The 24,077-nt window shown below is 34.2% G+C and overlaps 1 protein-coding gene across 2 annotated transcripts in view; it reads right to left on the bottom strand.

Annotated features, from left to right (window-relative positions):
* Window positions 1-24,077, bottom strand: part of LOC123524940 (uncharacterized) — a 44,231-nt gene that overhangs the window by 13,116 nt on the left and 7,038 nt on the right. Inside the window, exon 2 of one of the 2 annotated variants that reach the window (XM_045303567.2) lies at window positions 4,550-6,909. The exons of the other annotated variant lie outside the window; for it this stretch is intronic. Within the exon in view, the coding sequence (XP_045159502.2) occupies window positions 4,886-6,424 (1,539 nt within the window). The 5' untranslated portion in view covers window positions 6,425-6,909 and the 3' untranslated portion in view covers window positions 4,550-4,885. Of the gene's footprint in view, window positions 1-4,549; window positions 6,910-24,077 lie in introns of those variants that run through there. 2 annotated transcript variants of the gene reach the window in all.

Consider the following 24,077-nt stretch of genomic DNA (forward strand, 5'->3'; position numbering starts at 1 on the left):
TACTGTAGCAATATGTACAGAAATCAGTGTTTTTAGTTAAATTTCAATCATATTTTGTTTCTACAGTGTAAGTTAATTATTCACCTATATTTTTGACACTATGCTGAAAAGAGATTGACTGAATAAGTTTGCAGATGAAATTGTCAAAACACATTTATTCAGGAAAGGCCTAAATTGTCCACCTGAAAACTAGTAGTATAGCTGTATATCATCTGTATTTTATGAATGATTTTCATGAAGTTTTTTTGGGTGAAAAAAGTAGGTCACTAGGTCGTGGTGGGTCTTTAAGACGGGTCCAGACATGGGGTAATCGTATCAGTCATTGCAATCAGCTGTATTCGAATACATTTCTTCAAGTAATCACGTGTAATCAGAAATGATGCATTTTGACAACATATATTTATTTATCTGAATCAAAGTTTTAAAAAACAATCATGCACCTGTTATTGGGTAACTGTGCATTTAACGTGCATGGTAAACATTTATATTTATCACTCATACCTATTTTTGACCTTTTCTCATAAAAACGTGTATGTAAGTTATCTACTTGATTGATCCCTCTACGGTAATATGCGATATACCGAATGAGATATATACCATCGAATCAAAAAATGTGTACTTCCGACAGGTGCACAAAGCGACTGACTCCGGATTTTTTGGAAGAATACGCTTTTTCCTTGTGCCTAATAAGCGCACACATAAATTGTCCGATCAGCAATGTCTTGCACATCAGTATAGATATGGGCAGTGTTGTTTTTGTTCAAACACCTACCTTTAAATTGATAGGGAATCGATCCTGCGCGAAGCGACGAAAATCGGGATCGAACCCTCTACGGTAACATGCGATATACCGAATGAGATATTTACTTTCGATTTGAAAAATGTGTCCTTCGGTGCGTGCCGTCATTAGATAGTTCTTTACAAATGTTTAGTTTTATTAGTTTAATCATATTCTATACACTCACATACAAGCATATATAAATACATCAATGTAAATATACAAAAGGGTTGGGCTAGAAGTTATAACAACATTATCGGGGCCCTCAAATGTTTTCAAATGTTATGGGATGAGTTGAAGTCGGATCGATTCCCAACTGAGGCAGTGCCTTATTTCATATTACCTGAAACTTAATAAACTGAAACATTTACAACATTTTACGTTAAAAAATCCTTTCAGCGGCCATCTTAGTAGCCATTCCGAAACTGACTTGAATATTTTCATTCAGTAATAATTCATATAATTATGTTACAATAAATAGTATTTATATACTTTGTTGGGTTTAACGTCACACCGACACAATTACAGATAATATGGCGCCTTTCAAACTTTGATGGTGGAGGCAGACCCTATATGCCACTCCGTGCATTATTTCATCACGACCGGGCACCTGAGTAGAATCACCGACCTTACGTAAGCCAGCTGGATGGCTTCATCACATGAAGATTTCAACGCCCCTAGTGAGGCTCTAACCCACATCGATGAGGGGCAAGTGATTTGGAGCCAGCGACTTTAACCACCCGGCCACGGAGGGAATTGTGATTAATGTTGGGATAATACACGTTTTTGTGTATTAACGTCTGCAGAAGCCCGCGGGATTGTTTTTGACCGAGATCGAAACATAACACGACGACTAAATGTATTGTTTTCATATGTGATGACTTTACAATTCCGGTACATTTTTAGCTCACCTGAGCACTGCTCAGGTGAGTTTTTCTGATCGCTCGATGTCCGGCGTCCGGCGTCTGTCTGTCGTCTGTCGTCCGTCGTCCGTCAACATTTACCTTTTGTATGCAATAGAGGCTGTATTTTTCAACTGATCTTCATGAAATTTGGTCAGAATGATAACCTTGATAAAATCTAGACCGAGTTCGAAAATGGATTATGGGTCAAAAACTAGGTCACTAGGTCAAATCAACGAAAAACCTTGTGTATGCGATAGTGGCTGTTTTATTCAACTGATCTTCATGAATTTTTGTCAGAATGATTATCTTGATGAAATCTAGGCCGAGTTTGAAAATGGGTCATCTGGGTCACAAACTATGTCACTAGGTCAATTCAAAGGAAAACCTTGTGTATGCGATAGAGGCTGTATTTTTCAATTGATCTTCATGAATTTTGGTCAGAATGATAACCTTGATACAATCTAGACCGAGTTTGAAAATGGGTTATCTGGGGTTAGAGGCTGTATTTTTCAACTGATCTTCATGAAATTTGGTCAGAATGATTACCTTGATGAAATCTAGGTCGAGTTTGAAAATTGGTCATCTGGGGTCAAAAACTAGGTCACTAGGTAAAATCAAGGAAAAACCTTGTGTATGCGATAGAGGCTGTATTTTTCAACTGACCTTCATGAATTTCTGTCAGAATGATTATCTTGATGAAATCTAGGCTGAGTTTGAAAATGGGTCATCTGGGGCCCAAAACTAGGTCACTAGGTCAAATCAACGAAAAACCTTGTGTATGCGATAGAGGCTGTATTTTTCAATTGATCTTCATGAATTTTGGTCAGAATGATAACCTTGATACAATCTAGACAGAGTTTGAAAATGGGTTATCTGGGGTTAAAAACTAGGTCACTAGGTCAAATCAAAGAAAAACCTTGTGTATGCGATAGAGGCTGTATTTTTCAACTGATCTTCATGAAAATTGGTCAGCATAATTACCTTGATAAAATCTAGGCCGAGTTTGAAAATGGGGCATCTGGGGTTAAAATCTAGGTCACTAGATCATATCAAAGAAAATTCTTGTTTAAACTTTAGAGACCACATTTTTGGTCCAATCCTAATGAAAATTGGCCAGAATATTTGTTTCCATGAAATCACGAGGTCAAACATGTTTACACTGTTATGGTATGTTTCCTCAGGTGAGCGACCTAGGGCCATCTTGGCCCTCTTGTTTAATTACCATTCTGTTGTTCTTAGACCGGTAAACATGTTTTAAAAATCCATAACCAGGGCCCCGAAATCAACAAATGCGATTCTTAAACATTCATGGTTACCTACAAAACCTGAAACAACGCTGAGTTCTAACAGGGGGTTAAACAAGGGAAGAAGCGAGTACGAACATTGTTGGGGGCAGTGCATTTGGCGTTGGTAACTGATACAACAAAACATTCTATGGTTTAGATTGCACCTTTTATGCTACAAAAAGAGATTGTTATGGAGAAAACAAGACGGTGATACCAGATTTCAATTTGCGGACAAATACATGTAAGTCCCTGGGAAAGCATTTTAAAATTAAAAATCATGTATTAACAGCACGTGAATTGCATTGTTTGCACACGATTTTTCTCCGTTAATACATGGGCGGATCCAGTGAAAAAAGTAGTTTTTATGCAAGAATTTGTGTTTAAACTTATATAATTCAACTATTATTCAATATTTTATATAGCAACTTACACCCTCCTACACCCCCCCCCCCCCCCCCACCACACACACTTTTAAATATATTCTTACTATTTTAAGAGCCTAAATGAACAAAAATGATATTATATGATATCTAAATATCCCTCTTATAGACGTTCTTCTTCAGTATATGGAACGACAGGAAATACAAACACATGAACAAGGTATAATGAACACAAGTTAAAGAAGAAAATAGCATTTGTCCCATTTGTGTCCAATAAAAAAGCATTAATGTGTAATTGTATCACTTTTATCAAAAAAGTGTATAAATGTGTATTATTATATATAACTCTTCCTTTATTATTATTCAATATGAATTTACAACAATGAAATAATTCTATTTTGGATGTCAAGTTCAACTTATTCGGGTGCCATTTTAGCTGCCATCTTGAATTTGATTACTTTGCCAATGGACTAGTAATTGGCATGATGGTTTATGCAAATGTCGATGTGCACATTCACAGACCACCTACTACATATTTTAAGCCATTTATCTGGCCATGTTTGCAGCATGATTAAGCTTCTGATGTTGCCTGGGCGTAAAATTCCTCTCATGCTCCTATATTCCTTTTATTCCATCAGTAGTTAGCTTGTTCATAACACGTTATTTTAAGTTATATATTTAATACTAATGATCGAATTGTTAATTGTTAATAATGTCAATACGTTACAGGACTATATGTAGACTGGCTATAGCCAAATATGTTATCATCATTAAATCAATTTATTATTATTATTATTATTATTATTATTATTATTATTATCTTTGGCTAGTTCTTTCATCTTTCATGTGAGATCGGGATTGGAGTGTCATATCTACAAAATGCAATGGTATTTTCATAGCTGCTATATTCTTTCAAGTGGTCGGTGAACCATTGTGCCTGTATTACATTTTTTTCAAAAGATCTAAGATATTTTTTTTTATAAACATATCATTATTCATGTATCATACGTGGGGTAATCAAACAAAAAGTAAATAGTGTGGTTTAGAAAACAGCCATAAAATGATGACACCGTTTCAAATGTGTTTTATAATTTTTTAAGGAAATATTCGTAAATGTTTAAAGTTTGATAGATATTACCAAAAGAGGTATATTGATTAACATATCTGTTGTTTGATTATAGACGATGAAATATGTTTGTGAAATTTTGAATTTAAATTGATATTGTTTTCAAAATTAAAAAAAAACGATCATGAATTTTATTTTAAGTGTTAAATCTTGTCGCTTAAACTTTGTACTTTTCAACTAGGTTTGAAAAAATAAAATTTTTAACAGACCTCAAGCAAGTCCATCATATCTAACATGCAAATGTAAACAGAGGTGAATGAAAACTATAAATGATAACAACGAGTCATATCATTGAAAAATTCGATTGTAAAATAAATCATGTTCACATGTATCTATAGAGTTGATTATTTCAGCTGATGGTTTCAAGAAGCACATTAATGAGTTCAACATCTACTAAATCATTATTTGGCTCATTTCTCTTCATTTTGTATCCAACCAATTGTAAATTGTTTCAGTGATACAAATTTAATACCATAACAATAACCGTAATGTTTAGGATTGTAAAATAAATCCCATTTGTCCGTTGCCCCGCTGTCACTAAAATGGTCTTCTTCCCATGCGCGTCCTTTTGAAATGGGATTGTTTTTAAAAGCATGAGCTTGAATTAAAATTCCATGATCATTTCCGAGTAAGGCCTTGTCAATTCCATGTAGGAATAAAAGGTCAACATCTGTTCGTCTGTTCAAATAAAAAAATCCAAGTACTGTTCCCGAGTCAATCATGACGTCATCTCTACCAACGTAAATACCCGGAAGTGTACTTATTGGTGCAATAGACGAACGACTGGCAATTTCTTTTGCAATTACTTTACAATCAGACGCTTTCTTAGCGTAGTTCATGAATTGTATGGAATTTGAATTAAGTATCATTTCTGCTAGAATTAAATTTTCTTCTGCAGTATCGGGAATGTGAACTGTGTATTTAAATAATTTATCGCTGTAAAGTTTCCTTATTTCATTTTCACACTGAACTAAATCTCTGTTGCTTTTTGCATAGATAAATAAAAATACTGCAGTGAATGTTGAATTGAATGTTGACATCATCTGTTGAATTTCAGTCTCTAACAAAGCTTGTTGCCCATACATATGAGCGAATAATTGCCACATTCCGGTTTGAGTGAAGTTGATTTCTCTATCATATAAAATACCATTATCTTTTGAGCATCGTTCTTTCACAATATTACGCATAGTTTCATCTTTCTCGCGATTATTTGAAAATACGGAAACAATATAAACCAAAGTTTTCAAGGATGGAAGCTTCAACTGGATTTTCATCCATTCCAACATGACCAAGTCCGACGTCTGCTCCGACAATCTTTTGCGTTTGAAGTATTTATATCCCCGGTAAAAAGTACGATGCGTAAAATTGTGATGTTCAAAACATGCATTCTTTGATAATATTACTGAGGCTGATACTCTATGTGCACCGTTAAGAAGAAATCCCATATTGTCTATCGGAATCCTTGACATACTTGAATTAAAACCACTCGTTTTTAGGTTTTCAATTGTTTTATGAAATGATAAAATGAAATCAGATTTATTGTTTTTTTCTTTACATGGTATATTTCTATCGAACCAGGAATTTTTACGGCGACAGTACTCTTTGAAATTATTCCACACTCCAATATGTTCTGCATATGCATTTTGTATTACTTTTGGAATTCGCTCCTTATAAACATAGAAATATGCATAAACCATTTTGAATATTAAATCAAATCTCTCCGATTGTAAATAATTTGAAGGATTCAAAAAACAAGAATATTCACTGCTGCTTTGGTTTCTGGTTACCATGATTCCAACCTTATTGTTTTGCCAATTATTGTGTGCAATACGATAATCTGACACGACGGATATAAAACATAGCATAAATGTTGTAAATATTAAAACTAAACATATGAATCGTAGCAACAGTTTTATTATTACTGCTCCCGTTCTGTGGAAACGTATCATGTTTCGTAAAGGAAGTTGATATCAGAATGTAATGGTTCCTAAAGGAAGTTGATATCAGTATGTAATGTTTCGTAAAGGAAGTCGATATCAGTTTGTAATGTTTCGTAAAGGAAGTTGATATCAGTTTGTAATGTTTAGTAAAGGAAGTTGATATCAGTATGTAATGTTTCGTAAAGGAAGTTGATATCAGTATGTAACGCTTCGTAAAGGAAGTTGATATCACTATGTAACGTTTCGTAAAGGAAGTTGATATCAGTGTGTAATGTTTCGTAAAGGAAGTTGATATCAGTATGTAACGTTTCGTAAAGGAAGTTGATAGCAGTATGTAATATTGATGTGTCAGCTTTATTTATGACAAGCTGATGATTTGTATATGACGAACATTGTGTCTCATATAGTCGTATTGTTGACAGTCATGTCTAAATTTGACATAATTACTTCAAGCATTCAAATGGCGAATAAAATCCTTGATCAATAACGTGAGTCTGAAAAAAATGAAAGAAATAAAAAGTGTTAGTTAAACCATATATTGAGATATTGACATTTACATAGAATTTATTAATTCCTTTGTAGATGTGTTTTTGTATAACTACATTTGAAAAAGGTAATATCTCTCAGTTATATTTATTACTATTTATTATCCAAAATTGTGTAAAATATATCAAAAAGACATTCATCAAGCAAAGGCAACGAACTTGTATGTTCGTACGGCATAGCTAAACTCCTGCATTTTTCATAGAAGGTTTGTATCCATTTTTTATCGACTGTTCCTCACTAAATTGTGTTTTCGTTTTATTCTATTCTTAGCTATTTAGCTGTGTACAAATCACATGGCAATTCTGCCACAACATATTTGTGATTCTTTTCTTCTTCATTTTTCTTCCTTTTTATGTCTGATCACTAATTGTCTTTGCAGTGCTATCAAATTTATACAATTTGTTATGCTTTCAAAAACTACAATAGTGGTGCTATTTAAGCTACGAAATCCTATTATTTTCCCGGGTTTAGGTACACAAATATGAAACAGCATTTATTCTTTAACTTCTCGAATATACTTTTAGCTTCTGATGTTGCCTGGACATTAAATTTGTTTCATGCTACTACATAATGGTGGTTGATTTCTGCCATTTCGTGTGTTCGTTTCTGCAAGGCGAAATGTCGAAGTAACGAAAACACGAAAGGTCGAAATAATGCATATTTGTTCATGTTGGCGGGTCGAAATGTCGAAGACACGAAAACACGAAAGGTCGAAAACTGCTTATTTGTCATGTGTTTGCCTTTCGACATTAGAGGCGAGTAAACGAAACACTGAAGGCGAAATAGCGAACTTTCAGAGGCGAACATACGAACTTTTGTTTTAATCACTTTTCGTGTCGGCGGGTATCAAAACTTCATGTTGTCGCCCTTCTTTTGTCGTGTCTTCGTGCATGCTCCTCGAAAGTCAAAAGGCGAACACACGAGAAATAAGAAGTTTTCGACCTTTCGACCTTTCGTTACTTCGACCCGCCGACACGAACACAAATGCACAAATGTGCAATTTCGTCCTTTCGTGTATTCGCCTTACGGTAGGCATGCGCATAACAATTACACATATGCTGCTGAAATGAATATGCTATCTAAATAATGTGTTTTACCATTTATAAAATCATATTTGTCCTAAAACGAAAGATAATGATTTATATTCCATAACCGAGGTCGTTGTGTAGATATTTTATCACTATTAGATTAGTACATACATGTACATTTAGCTTTAGTCAGTCTTACGGGGCATATCATTACGCCGACCTGAACTAAATGCTCTCTAGTTAATGTGTTTTACCATTTATAAGAAATATTCTCAATTTATAATAGAAAATGTGTCATATGCAATAAAACATGTCACTATTCTAGTATTTCAGTTCTGGTATTATATTCATATATACATTACGAGGCTTGTTCCAAAAAATCGCGAACTTTTTTATCATTTCAAAAATAAACTACGCATCAAATAATTATTTTAACTGATGTTATTTCATTCTATACTCTACAGGACTATAAAGTTCAAAATTAAATAAATGTCATATTATTTGAGTATTTTTAGATAATGGACGGCAGTCAGTGCTAGTCGGCGCTCTCTCAATTTTCCCATTACAAAAAGAAACAGCTTCATTTTAAATTCATGTAACTAGCCCGATATACATCTCACATGAATAAAATTGATATCATCGTTAACAGCAACGTGTGGTGTGTAATTATGCCGTGTTTCAAGTCGCTGACCTTACTTATATGAAAATAGTGACGTGATTTTGAAAGTAATGGTAGCATTCCATTTTAGAATTGGCGACGTCAGATAAGTTTGCTGCGCAGAAAGTATTAAAGTTTTATCTTGCCCTCGTCTTGAACCACTCGCCTAACCTCCCTAAAACGTTTGTGTCACGTTAAGACAAGCGTCCTGCTATCATTTGTCAAACTTCCAGAATTTTGTATTTCTCTTTTTGTTTGTGAAGAAGTCATTCCACGATCTACACAATATTTTACTAATACTTTCTGCGCCGCAAATTATCTGACGTCGCTATGTCTGAAATGGTGTGCGATCATTACTTTCAAAATTACGTCACTATTTTAACGTTGGTGATGTCAAAGACTTGAAATGCATTGTAATCACGCGCCATATATTGCCGTTAACGACGATATAATTTTTAATCCAATGAGATGTATATCGGGTAAGTTACATGAATTTAAAAGGAAATCGCTTCTTTTTGTAGGAGGAAAACTGAGCCGACTAGCTCTAACAGCTGTCTATTATCTAAAAAATACTCGAATAATATGACAGGTGTTCAATTTTAAACTCTACAGTCCTGTAGAGTATACATTGAAATAACACCTGTTTTAATAATTATTTGATGCGTCGCTTATTTTCTATATTTTCTAAATAATAAAAAAAGTTCGTGATTTTCTGGGACAACTCTCGTACGCCCCATTTTGCGCCATTATAATAGTGTATTAAGACAGACACGTACACGTGTTTGTGTCGGTGGGTCAAAGTAACGAAAGGTCGAAAACAACTCAATTTTCGTGTGTTCGTCTTTCGCCTTCCGAGGCGAATACACGAAACAACGAAGCATTGAAGTCGAAATAACGAAGTTTTAATACCCGCCGATACGAAAAGTGATTAATGCAAAAGTCCGCGTGCTCGCCTGCTTTTTAATTTTGTCTTTTGACAGTTCATGTGATACGCAGGCTCCATAACCTCAGATCCCCTTCCTTAATTCCAGTTTGTTTAGTTCTGCCCATTGTTTTCTCGTTTGGGGCAAACCCTTTACTTTATCTGGGGACCAAACGCCGCTCTTCATGGAATTACACGCCTCAACACGTGTATCATTGAAGGTTCCATGTTCACCGCCGTTTGAATACATCTGGGGATGTCTTTAAATTGCTTTTTGTACTTTTAACATGTGTAAATGTTGAGTTCTGCTTAACCCGGGGCTAGAGGGCGTGGACGGTAGCATGCATTTCCACTACCGTCCATGAACAGGCTCAATCAAACCGAGCCTGCAACATTTTTTGTTTTTGTCGTGTTGAGCGACCTGTGAAATTTCCATTTTTTCTATTTTAGTATTTCGTTACATCGTGTATTCGCATCGAAAGTCGAAAGGCGAACACACGACAAATAAGCATTATTTCGACCTTTCGTGTTTTCGTTACTTCGATATTTCGCCTCGTCGACAAGAATACACGAACTGGTCTGAAATCAGCCACCATAACTACATACCTTTCTTGCCACTAGGAATTAGTTTGTTCATTAAACGTTATTTCAAGTTATGTCCTATATTTAATACTAATGATAGAATTGTTAATTCAATACGTTAGAGAACCATCTGTAGAGTGGTTATAGCCAAATATGTTATCGCCTTTAAAAATCAATTGGTCTTTATCATGAATATTAACTTTGTCCAGTTCCTTGATTTGTAGGTGAGTTCAGGGCTGTGGTTTCTGTTATCTACAACTATATTCTTTTGTATAAACATATAATTTATGCATCATACATGGGGGTAATCAAACAATTTATTTATTTATTTTGTTGGGTTTAACGTCGCACTGACACAATTATAAGACATATGGCGACTTTTCAGCTTTTATGGTGGGTGAAGACCCCAGGTGCCCCTCCGTGCATAATTTCATCACGAGCGGGAACCTGGGTAGAACCACCGACCTTCCGTGAGCCAGCTGGATAGCTTCTTTACATGGAGAATTAAACGCCCCGGGTGAGGCTCGAACCCACATCGATGAGGGGCAAGTGATTTAAAGTCAGCGACCTTAACCACACGGCCACGGAGTCCCCCTCATCAAACAAGGAGCAAATAATGTGATAAAGGAAACAGTTATAAAATGATGTAACCGTTTCAAATATGTTTATATTGCGTAAATGTTTAAAGTTCCGACAGAGTATATTGATTGACATATCTGTTGCTTGATTATAGAAGATTCAGTTCCTATTAATAGTAAGTGCCATTCTAATAGGTGTATGTGCTGTCCTCATTTTAATTGTAACTCGACAATACGCTCTATTATAAATAATAGAATTTTCAATATAAATACTCATCATTTTTTGAAATTCCTTACATGAAATGCTAATAACTGTGGTATAGAGTATGTTGGACAAACGAAATGACACTCTTTAGCCAAACTTCGGGAACACTGTTATAAAATTCGTAATAATAATAAATTTCGAAAGTTCTCGGGCACCCGAGCATTCAGTTAAAGATTTCCTGTGCAACCTGTCGAACAATTGAAATATGAAGTTAACATGACTTCTGGTTTTAAACATAGATATATGTCTCTGAGCTTAAATGGATTACATTTCTACAAACATTCTTTTCCCTTAGGTATAAAAAATAACATTTATTAAAAGAGAAATATTTTTTTAAAAAACCTAGAATTGATATATTCTCTCTTTTTTCATTTCCCTTACAATAAAGTACCCCCCTCTATATATATATAAATAGGGGTATTTAATTGTAAAGGTAGACTTCTAGGGTCTTAATGATAGAATTTCGGACTCCTGTGGATAAACCCGGGCAGATGATAAAGTCGACCACCTTTGAATTATTCGATTGCAATCGGTTATTTATATAATTGAACCCCAGTAAACATTTGACGTAAGCGAGGGGTCCTGGGTTCGAGCCTGGAATAACTGACTTTTTTTTTCCTTTGACATTCGAAATGTCGTCTGATTGGATAAATGAAAATTTCAAACTGAAATCAACATTTAAGAGACGAATTGAATGGGTCGTACTCAGATTTCGTTTAGAAGATCAATTACTTAGTCAGATTCAATCCACGTATTTTATCATCTTTATTTCATTTATGCGACCTAAGTATAATATAATAAATCCAAAGAGGTAATCCAGTAATTGAAACTTTCAAGTTTAGTCATTTTTGCATGATTCACCAGAAATGTATAAAATTTAACTGTTTCATCATTTCATTAAACTGACACAGATTTTATTTTCTAATGGTTGCGTCCATCATATATAGTCCAAATAATTGTACTCAAGAGTTGAATATCGTTATATTTTTTAACTGGTTGATATCCTCTATCAGAATGTAAAATCGATCTGCCCGAGGTCTCATTATTTAGACTATCCATCAGAGATCCATAACAGCATATAAAATGAATTTGTTTAGCTATAAAACCAATAAGAATTGTTCAACATATGTCAATATCAAATATAAAATACTTGTTATCCCATTCGAACGGTTTATGAGACAAAAGACAATCACAAAGAACGTAGGGCCAGATGCAGTTTCAGTTTCAATACATGTTGCGAATTTCTGCGAAAAGTCAATACTAGATTTGTCTTATGCTACGATGTTTCTCACAAGTGAAACATTCACCATTGATTTATCGCAAAATACTGCTGAATTGTCTTTCATCTTATAAACAATTTGGACTTGTCACGTGATTATGACCATTTTGAATTTGATTTTTGACATATTTTGCCTTATCGCTTTTTTGTTTTACAGGTACTTCTAGCTATATAGCTAAATTTAGCCACATGTTTATAGCTTATTTGTGACTTTTCTGGGACCTGTTTATCATATTATTAAAGAACACTGCTATTAAAAATTGAAATATTATGGACATGTTTATATTTATTAAATTACAAAATAATTGTTCGGTATATACATGTAGATGTAGATCGATTTAAATTGGCTTGGAATTGACATTGAATTTTGTTTTCTTTGGCAACTAAAAAATCAGTATGTATAACAACTAGGCCAGTTACCACTAATTAGTAATTATTAACTCTTATCCTGCTAAATTTCTCTAATGAACTTGTCCATCTTTCAATATGGACAGTACCATTTAACTGTTAAAATGGGTGCTAACAAAAAAAGATACTGACTGACTGGCAAACAGTGCACATTATGATCTGATTGTACAGTTGTGCAGGCTGATCATAATCTACGTTTGTTGCAAAGGCAGACTCAGTTGTGTTCAGCTTCATAAGGGTTAGAGGGACTAACTCGCATATTTAGGCCAAAGAATAATTTCTCTCAAAAATCCATAAAAAGAAAGTGTGTACTCTGAAAGCGATTAGTGGTACATACTTATTGAAATAATGTTGTTGTTTTTTTTTCAAGATATTCTTATAAATAACCAAAAATATTGTGCAGAATGTAGTAAATCTTTGCAACGCTTTTGAAATAATGCAGAAAATTTACATTCTTCTTGCATTTTTACTGTATCTAACTTTAATTTTCATCCATTTTATCATTTTTCAATGTCATATATAAATTCTGTGCCAAACTTTGCAGGTATGAACATGTTGAAAAATTTCACTTAAACTGTGGGCGAATAGCTTTAACAAGTATGTTCTTTGATATTTTCTGAAAGAAAAAGGTCCAAATTATAGTTTACTATTCAAACTACAAAATATGATTTGAGTCGCACCATGAGAAAACCAACATAGGAGGTTTGCGACCAGCAGGGATCCAGACCAACCTGTGTATCCGCGCAGTCAGGATCCATGCTGTTCGCTAATGGTTTCTCTAATTGCTTAATAGGCTTTGACAGCGAACAGCATGAATCCTGACTAGAATGCGCGGATGTGCAGGCTGGTCTGGATCCATGGTCGCAAATGCACTATGTTGGATTTTTCATGGTGCAGCACATTTGTGTCACAAGTAAAATAGAATGATTCACCTACATTATTTACAGTTTTTTACAGCGAGTATTTACAATGTTGAAAATAAATTGAAGCTTCTATCTAAAAGGAAATTACCAGGTACCATCTTATCTTAAATGAACCTTTAACCTTTAACCTGCCGCCGGCAAGTGATTCTGTCCTCGGGACCAGTGCAGACCAAGACCATCTTTGTCTGCACTGTTTGCTATTCAGTCAGTAATTTTTTCAGTGAACACCCCCTTTAAGTAGTAAATGGAACTGCCCAAATTGAAAAATGGACAAGTCCATTTTAGAAATTTAGCAGGGTTAAGGTTAAGCATGTAGAAAATACTAAGTCTAATCTGATAGGAAACATACTGTCTTGGAACTAGATTCATTAACATCTGAAAAATAATTATCTAAGAAAATAGTAACACAAATGAGCCGCGCCATGAGAAAACCAACATAGTGCATTTGCGGCCAGCATAGTGCATCTGCGGCCAGCATATATCCAGACCAGCTGCACATCCGCGCAGTCTGGTCAGGATCCATACTGTTCGGTTTCAAACTCTATTGCAATTCGAGAAACCGTTAGTGAACAGCATGGATCCTGACCAGACTGGTCGCAAATGCACTATGTTGGTTTTCTCATGGTGTGGCTCAAATGAAACTAGACATTTTTGCTACTTTTATGCCTGTCAGTATAACATAGTGAAAAAAATATGAAATTATGCCAAAATAAGTTCCAAAATTTATCTACTTAATTCTACTACTACTACTACTAGTATTTAATTTGTCTTTCTCAGCTTTATGTCTTTCAAATCAACCCCATATTCCTCTCTTACAATCAACATTCATTTCCTGCCCCAACACTCTAATTACATGTACGTTGATTAATAACTATCATTCATTGGTCACTTTTCCTATCTCACAAACTCACACTTGTCAATCACATACATATAGATCTCATTCACCCACATAAGGTTCCCATACTGATAAGTCTTTGATTATTAATTTGACGTTACTCTACAAGCTACTGGGATCCATCTGCAGCCCTTTTGATTTCTAACTTAAACTAATATCATTATACATCAATGTACTTAAATAATACTTATTTATCAACATATGGTGAGAAGACCTGTACATAAAATAACAGACTTGATGCAATTACAAAATATAATTTCATAATTTTCACTATGATATATCAGTAACAAGAAGAAACCTCACCCCTGCACAGAGTGTCCATATTTCCCCTAAATGTCATTGTATATTATTGAATCTTGAAAATGATAAAACATGTTGCCAATGTTACAGTTTACCTTAAGCCATAAATATATTGAAAATGAATAAAGTAAATGAAAAGTAAATCAATTTGAACAGACAACTATTTCCTTTTTCATTCAGCTCATCGATCTTTATGATCTACATCTACAGGATACTTCACGCAGTCAATACTGATCAGATAGCATTTTACTCACAGTCATAAAACATTAGATGAATGTTATATATATAACATTTGAAGTTGATAAGTTAATAAAATGCTTAAAAGTTTGTGTTGCATAAGTATGTCATAAAAGATATTTGGCCTTAAGTCATGAAACCATGTTGGAACATTTTCATCATATGAATTTATGCATCTGAGTTTTGTTTTGGAGTTGACTCTGCAAGGCCAAAGTTAGGTCCTTGACTTAGTCAAAATTTGCATTAAAGGCACAAGAGTATATATCTCAAAAAGTATTTGACCTAGTGTTATAAAACATCAGAGGAATGACATAATTATAGCATATGGAGTTGTGTCTGGTGTTCTGTTTGGGATTTCATTAAGCCAGACCAATGTCATGGTCCTTTACTTGTTAAAAGTATACATAAAGTGCTTAAACGTTTATGTTGCATACATCTTAGAAAATGTTTCACCTAGAGTTATGAAATCATGTACAATGACAGGAACGGAGTGGGTGTGGGCACAATAGTGTCCTATGGACACACAACTAGTTTAAATATAGAGCAGAAATGGGTAGAGTGCATAATATTATTTCTGAGGAATTTGGAAGTCGCTGTAAAACAAACTCTTTAAGATAAAACCATCAAGTGAAGCACTCTAATTATTGTAGTTAACAGACTAAAGTGTAATAAAAGACTAAAGTGGGCAAGGTTATCTGTAAGCCCGATGTTGGTTTCACAATTTTTTGTACAAACATTCTGTATTATCAGACATAAATGTTAAAAACTATAACATTCAACATTCATTATGGTAATATTGATCAATCAGTGTAAACAAGCTGAGATCTATTTTTATGCCGCCCTTCGAAAAAGAATGGGTAGATTTTGTTTTGCAGATGTCTGTCGGTCGGTATGTTGGTCCATCCGTAGACCAGTCCGTTGGAAATGACGTTCCCTCTGAAACTGTTTTGTGAAAGTTGATGAAATTTGGCTGGGATGTTCCTTGGGTAGTCTTCTTCCAAAATTGAAAAAAAAAAACATTTCAGCTTGTTTGCACATAGGGGCCGCCAGAGCTTAAAATACGAAATTCTTCAAACGAAATTTGCTCATAAACCACTCTCGTATTTTGATATAATTTCACAAATGGTCCTTATGAAACCCTCTACCAAGATTTTTTAATTTTTTCAGAGTTTTCAAAAAACATAGCCTCCAGTCACTTTTCCCAATATGTATATAGTGGAAACTTAAAAATCTTTTTGTATGAAACTGCTTACCCAATTTTAAAACAATTTCAGACAAAATTAATGGTCCTTGTTTGACTCGCTACCAAGATGTTCAAATTATTCTGATTTGTCAAAACCATGGCAACCAGAGGGTGTGGTCAGGTTTCCCTATATGTTTATATATAGTGGAAACTTTAAAAATATGTTTGAAACTGCTTGCCCGGCTTAAAATGATTTCACACAAATGGTCCTTTTGTGATCCTCTACCAAGCTTGTTCAAACGACCAGGAGGCGTGGTTATTTTTCCCTTTAATCTTACGATGATATGTTAACATAAAAATATGTTTTAATTCTTTTAATGTGTAAAAGGCCAACCAAGCAAGGGATAAGAAACATTATGGAAACCAGAAGAAAATTTTGGTGAAGAAACTTCTCTTCAGAAACAAACATGGAATGTAGAACTCTTATAGAAAACAAATGTTTAAATAAACATTAATGGACAATGGTCAAGAGATATTAAGACGACTAGCAGCACTGCATCTCCAACAAAGAAGCTAAACTTTTCTGTGATATATAGTATATAGACAAGATTGAATAGCAAATTAAACAAATTTGCAGTGAAAATATAATGATGAAATAAGTATATTCGCCTGCCATCAGGTATGCATAAACATACTTGCATTTTGTTATGCCCTACAAAAAGTTTGGGGGTTTAAGAGTCACCCTCTCAGTGAGCGGTTTGTCAGCAGGATTGTCAGTTGTCAGAAACCCCAGTAAGTCAACAGTTTAAAACGAAATGTGTTAAGGTAAAAATCACCTTCAGTGGTTATGCTAGTAATATACAAAATGTAACTGAAATACTGTCTAAAAAAGGCGCTAAACACAAACAAGCAATTTAAAAACACTTTCTTTTTATGTTTAATGATATATTTAACAGTTTAGTTTTAGTACTGTAACTGCACTTTCAACTCAAACATGTTATGTTTAATAGGTTTTTAATGTTTGGAAAAGGTATTCTATATGGAATATGTTTCTGTTCTGTGTATATGTACAAGAGATCTCAGAAGAGCTAAAACCTCAGAGGATAATGTCGCCAGTTGATCACGTAAATGTTCTGCTCGGAGCAACAGACTCTATACAACAAATATACTCAGTTTTGCCCGCGGTGCTGCTCTTTAAAGGATGCATTTTTGTTTTAAATCAGGGTTTCTGACTACTCTCCAAACTTCGAAGTTTGTGATAAAGTTAAATGAATAATGTTTATTCAAAGTTATAAGTTATATGAACATCGGCAAATAGTATTCTTATTTGGCATTATGTTTTATGTCAGGAGAAACCACAAGTAAATGTGGATTCATGAAAAATAATACACGAGTTTCCTGAAAATAAATGCATGAGACTGAAAGGGTAGAATGAATGTTTTTCCCAAATCCACAGTCACGACTTAAACAATTTATGTAATTTTGTGTGTATAATTATGAAAATAAAACAACAAAAATACTTATTTTATAGACTGAACCATACAAACACATGTATTTCATAAGCACAACTATTGAATTTGACCACTGGGAAATTTACTTGGTATCTGTTGATTTATAACATACGGATTGGGTTTCCACATATAAATGTGATGTTGCATTTATATAATACAAAATTTGATCTTGAACTCGGTTTATCCTGATCAGGCCATGGAAACTGGGTCATTTGGGGTAAAAGTCACAGAAATATCACATTAACACTACAGAGGCTACATTTTTGCCTGATTTACCTGAAACTTGATCAGAATATCATGAAATCTAGGTCAACCTTCATGACCTTCATATTTAAAAAAAGCAGTTTTGTCTAGACAATAAATTTTATTAACTAAAATGTAAATAAGTGTCATAATGTGAGAAGGCAATTAGAGGAAGTGCAGAGAGAAAGAACTTTAACTATCTTAAATACTTTCAAAAATTTTCTCAGTTTATTCAGACTGTAAAGAGATGCTGTCAGAGCTTAAAAAACTTCTTCTGATGAACCGCTATACGCTATATGGATGTTCATAAAAATTTGGTTAGGAGTATCTTTGTATGGACCTTTCTCAAGTCTGTTCAAATGGTTCAACCTGTCTGTATTAAGGGGCGACCAGAGTGAGAAACAGAAAAATCCTTAAACGACTTCTTATGAACTGTTTGATAGATGTTGATGAAACTTTGTCAGAAACATCTTTGTATGGACCTTTGTGAAGTTTATTCAAATTGTTCCACTTGACTGAATTTAGGCGCCTCAAAAGTTAAAAATGGAGAGATAAAAACTTTAACGCACTTCTCGTGAACTGCTTGATGGTTGTCCGCTAAACTTGGTCAGAATCATCATTGTATGAACCTTTAAAAAATTGTTCAAATGGTTTCACTTGACTGCATTTCGGGGCGGACGATAATCTTAAAAGACAAAATGTCAAAGTAAAGGTGACCCGTGCAATGATGAAAGAAATATTTGTCAGACTTAAATACTTCTCGAGGACATATGCACAGAGAAACTTAAATTCCCCAAATAGCTATTCCATTGGTGCAGTTACATTGCCTGTACAGCTCGAATACATGACATAAATATTTCACATCACAGCATTCAAATGAAAGAGATGGAGTGCAAGTTTTACTATTATGTTTGAGCAATTGATCATTTGTTTTGCAAATTAACCCTAACTGTCGTTGCAAAATTTAGTCAACATAAATGAAACATAAAGACATAAAGTCTACATATTGTACAACATATCAATAAGGCATCTCATTTTCAAAGTAGAATCATTAAATTTGAGTAAGTCATTCTGTTACATGATCCTTTTCTAGTTTTAATTAGACTGCTGTGTACGAAAATGTGTCTTTAGTGATAAGTATGCGTCGATTTTATCCCCATTTGTATGTTAAGCATCCCCAGTCTGGCGAGTTTGTTTCAGGTGTGTCCCCATTTGCATGTGTGTCCAAATGATCAGATTGATTGTTACAATTAAAAAGAAAACAATGAAGAAAATAGTCCTGATAATAAACAAAGAACTAACATTGCATATTATTAAAATGAAGCTTTTGGATTTTTAAAACAACCCGTCTGCTATATTTTTCCGATTTAGTTTCATTGTGATGCTGGCCTACTTTGCGATGCATGGCTCTATGGCTGTGTTTAGGGTGCTTTTCGTTTCGTGGAAACCTACCATTACATTTTATTTTTTTGTCAAATTATGCTGAAGCTGTAGAACTTCATCAAATTTTCTTTTCATAGAAACTGGAAGACACAATTTTTACTCCGCGACAATAGACACTGTAAATCGTATGATAAGGATACCATTGAAAATGAGTACCACTTTTTATTAGTATGTCCGATGCACCGTAACTAAAGTGAAACACTACTGCCACTTGCCAAGTATCATTATTTGAAAAATTGACGCCATTAAAGTCTAAAAATGTTATCTTAAACTAAGCGAAGTATATATAGTTTGCAACAAAGAATAGTATTTCTTAGTCTAAGTAATATAATTTATATTACATGACTGCATTGTTATTTTTCCCGTACAAAACACGCTATTGTTAATTTGTCCATTTATGATAGCTATAACGCTCTTTTGTTGATATTTCTGTAAAGCCTATGTCTTTCGTCTAATTGGTGTTTTTTCGAGAATTGCTTGTGTAACCTGCGACAACATTCCTGATAATATTTCTGTTTAATATGTTTATCATTGAACATGTATTTTGTATTGGCTATAAGCATACGTGTTATGAACTTTTGTATTATTTATTGGATGGGGGACACTTATATATTAGTGGATCTGGGCCTTTAAAGGAACTATTCAAGTCCAAAGAGAACACTCATATTTGATTGAGCCTTGTTTCTGACAACTCTTGTCAAAGCCACTGAAGAGAAATTAACAGTTTTTACTTACACTATTTAGCTGACAAACTATTTTTGAGTATGAGGGTGCTAATATGTCTCGATCATATTGACGCTTGTACCTTTCTTCAGTCAAATAACAAGCTCTGTACGAAAGTCTACATAACACATTCGGGTAAGCGACGCTCTTTATTCGAGAGTCTTTGCGAGTTCGAAACATTTTTTAGCAATCAATTAATATTAAAACTAGGTTTTTTTTCAAATTCTTTTCAAATTTCGCTTTTAAAGTGTGTTGTTCAAATGTGCTTCGTTCCATTTTACATTGCAAATAGTGTAATTGCAATAACACTGGTGTGCTCTTTTCAATATACATAATGATATGACATTTCTTACACTTCAGAATGCCTATTTAGAGCGGAAAATAAACATCAAGGACAAAAGTCCAACAGGAAAAATCAATATTCAAGAACTTTTTTCTTTTGCGTCTTTACTTTGCTTAATTGAACAAGTGGATGGATTTCCAATCCCGACTGTTTGAATGTTAAGGATGCCCCAGTATGTTGAACTTTGTCTGATGATTAATACTTGACAAACCATATATCAATTCATAGTGTTTCGTTTGTTGGAAACAATAAGAATTGAAATAGAATCTTGACGGTAGACAGATGGTAAAATCTACGATGCTTATTTGATAATTTAAAAAGATAATTACACGCCGTTCGTGTTTTAACCATTCAGACATAATAAACATATAGACATGCATCTTTTTTCATACATTTACATTTTTGCATCCTTCGAAAGACGTAAAGTTAAATATTCGTTTCATTTAAGATAATCAAACAAAAAATTGGCCATAATGCCTTATCAAAATCAGTATAGTATTTTAAAAATATGATATATATGTTTCAACTGTAAAAATTATCTTAAGATAATTTGGCATTGAAGTAGAGCGACCTGATTAAACTGTCAATTTGCTCTCGGCTGAATAGCGAACAGTGCAGACCATGATCAGCTTGTACCTCCATAGAGATATTTCAAGGTAATATTGGCATATAACAAATATTTCAATTTTCGATATTGTCAGCAACATCATCAGAACTTTCGTTCTCCAGAAAATTTAACAGAATTCGAGATTGAACAACAAGGTCTCAAACCTGGTCTTCCACATGAAATTGTCGCGGGAACGATATTAAGAAATTGTGCACAGGTATATCTAATAACTTGACATTGTCAGTTGTACCTATTACTGTATCAGCTTCTACTTATAACTGCTTCTAAGCAATAAAGATCAAAGACATTTCTAAGACATGGTTCATAGATTTCAAACTATATTTTGTTGATCCCTCTTGTTGAAAGAATACTAGCAGTGTGATTATTGAAAGATAATACTGTAATCTAGACAGCCATATTTGATCTTTAGTCTTAATTCTGTTTATAAAGACAGTAGACAGTAGACAGTAGTACCCTTCATGTAGGTATAACGTCTACTCAGATATATCCAAAAGATCGAATTGAGATGATCGCTACAATGTCTAGAATACGTGTATACGGTTGTATGTGTAGGTCATGCACCTTTTCTTTTAAATAAAATAATCTCGAACGCTTGAGATAGTTTGTCGTGGTAAAATGAATTTATGCGATGGAGTTAATATGTCGCGCGCAAGTTTGAAAAGTCATTGTGAAATGTTCACATGAAAATTGCCAAGACATATATATATAAAGGAAGTAAACCATGTTCAATGAACGATTGCGGTTAGTAATTATGTCTCCCATCACACAGTGGTGTGGGAGACATATTGATTTATTCCTGTCTGTATGTCTATCTGTCATAAAGCTTGTCCGCACTCTAAATCGAAAATTTCTCATCCGATCTTCATCAAACTTGAAAAAATGTGTTTGCCAATAAGTCCTCGGCCAAGTTCGGTAACCAGCCAAATCGGCCCAGGCACTTTGGAATTATGGCCATTGGATTGCCGAAAAACGCTCAGGTCTTGAGACAGAAAAAGGACAAATATACTACCAATCATTAGTAGTACAGGAGTTCTTTTGGGATCCTTTACGTGCGCTCTCCAATCTTCACCAAACTTGAACAAAATATGTTTGTCCATAAAAAATTAAAGTCCTTGGCCAAGTTCGATAACAAGCCAAATCGGCCAAGGTTTTTTGGAATTATGGCCATTGAATTACGGAAAGTCGGCCTTTTTACTCTTGTCCGCGCTCTAAGTGAAATATTTCTCCTCCGATTTTCACCAAACTTGAACAAAATGTGTTTGACCATAAGTCCTCGGCCACGTTTGATAACTAGCCAAATCGGCCCAGGCACTTCGGAATTATGGCCCTTAAGTTACCGAAAATCGGCCTTTTTACCCTTGTCCGCGCTCGAAGTCGAACAGTTCTCGTCCGATCTTCACCAAACTTGAACCAAATGTTTTTGAGCCTAACTCCTCGGCCAAGTTCTTTAACTAGCCAAATCGCCCGAGGCACTTCAGAATTATGGCCCTTGAATTACCCAAAATCAGCCTTTTTACTCTTCAAAGGTATATTTGTAGTAAGTAAAGTGAGTATATAAAGACTGACTTACTATTTTGATTATTAGGCAGTTGTGGGAGACATGCAATTTTCTCAAAAGCAGCTCTAGTTAATTCTTACATTGAACGAGCTACCGGTATTTAGACAAGAAAATGTCTGAGTATTCACTTCAATCATATGTAAAACATATGCCCATCCCTGTAGAAAGTCATCTTAGAACCATTCCGCAAAATAACGTTGTTTGAAACTGCCTTTTCGATTTTACAATAATTACAAAGAACTTATGTGTGTTTTAATGGCATTCTGATACATTAAAAAGCATGGCCGTCATGTGCTTATTCAAGCGTTTGCAGAACAATACATCTCACTAGATTCGTCATGGAATTTTTATACTAGAATTGTTCACACTATCTGATATGTGAAAAGACATGACTGCTAGTCGCCGTGGCTTTCTTCAACATGTGCATTTATATCTGTCCGAGCTGTAAAATTCGGGTGATCTGGACCAATCATGGTCCTTTCTTATGAGGAAAATTTACCTCTAACACCCGACATATTATCCATAGCGCACGCCAGATTATCTTGAGCGCTTGACATCTTATCTCGAGTGTACCACATCTTAACTCGATTTCACGACATTATATCGGTAGCAGAGCACTTACTTATGCTACTTTTAAAATATCGTTTGTGTTAGTATTGCTCTTTTTAACAAGATGTATGTCTTTCTCTTGCTGGCAGCTCCAAATATCACAGGGACCGGGTTTAAAAAGAATGCCGTTGAAAGGTAGACCACTGATCAATATGACGATTATTTTCATTTGTCTTTGGAAACATCACCTCTGGTGACGACCTCAAAATGTTGTTCCAGTGAACTGAGTAAAACAAGCCAAGTGGTAGGAAATAACTACCCACTGTCTGATGTTATACTGGTTCTATGTTTTCATGTATAATATTAATTGATGCGACTTATATCTAAGTCATGGAATATTTTATTATGGAAAAGATGAATTAAACAATAGTTGAACTTTGTATATCTGTAGTCTGTCAATACAGGAATTGATTTACATATTTTTCACATGATAAAATTTAAATATTTATGATTTGTATTGAAAAGACATGCTTTGTGGTTTAATTTTGTAAAGTATTTATTTCCGTTTTGTTTAGAGATTATTTATCATAAACAAACTCCTAGAGCTTATCAAATATAGTCGGCAGCTGGAGCCTATTAAACAATTATAATCTTACGTGCAGCTTATCTGAGATTTCGCAACAGCTGTTAATTGCAGGGTAACAGCGGAGGGGCGCCATTCGAACATGAAACATAAACATTTTTAAGATGACAATAAATCACATATAAATTTCAACAAAATCTTAAAAATTAAAGGCAATGATTTCTTTTACACGACTGATCGTTAATATTACGATTAACATTACACCGACATAATTATA

Source organism: Mercenaria mercenaria, chromosome 3 (genome assembly GCF_021730395.1).
Source record: "Mercenaria mercenaria strain notata chromosome 3, MADL_Memer_1, whole genome shotgun sequence".
Lineage (NCBI taxonomy): Eukaryota > Metazoa > Mollusca > Bivalvia > Venerida > Veneridae > Mercenaria > Mercenaria mercenaria.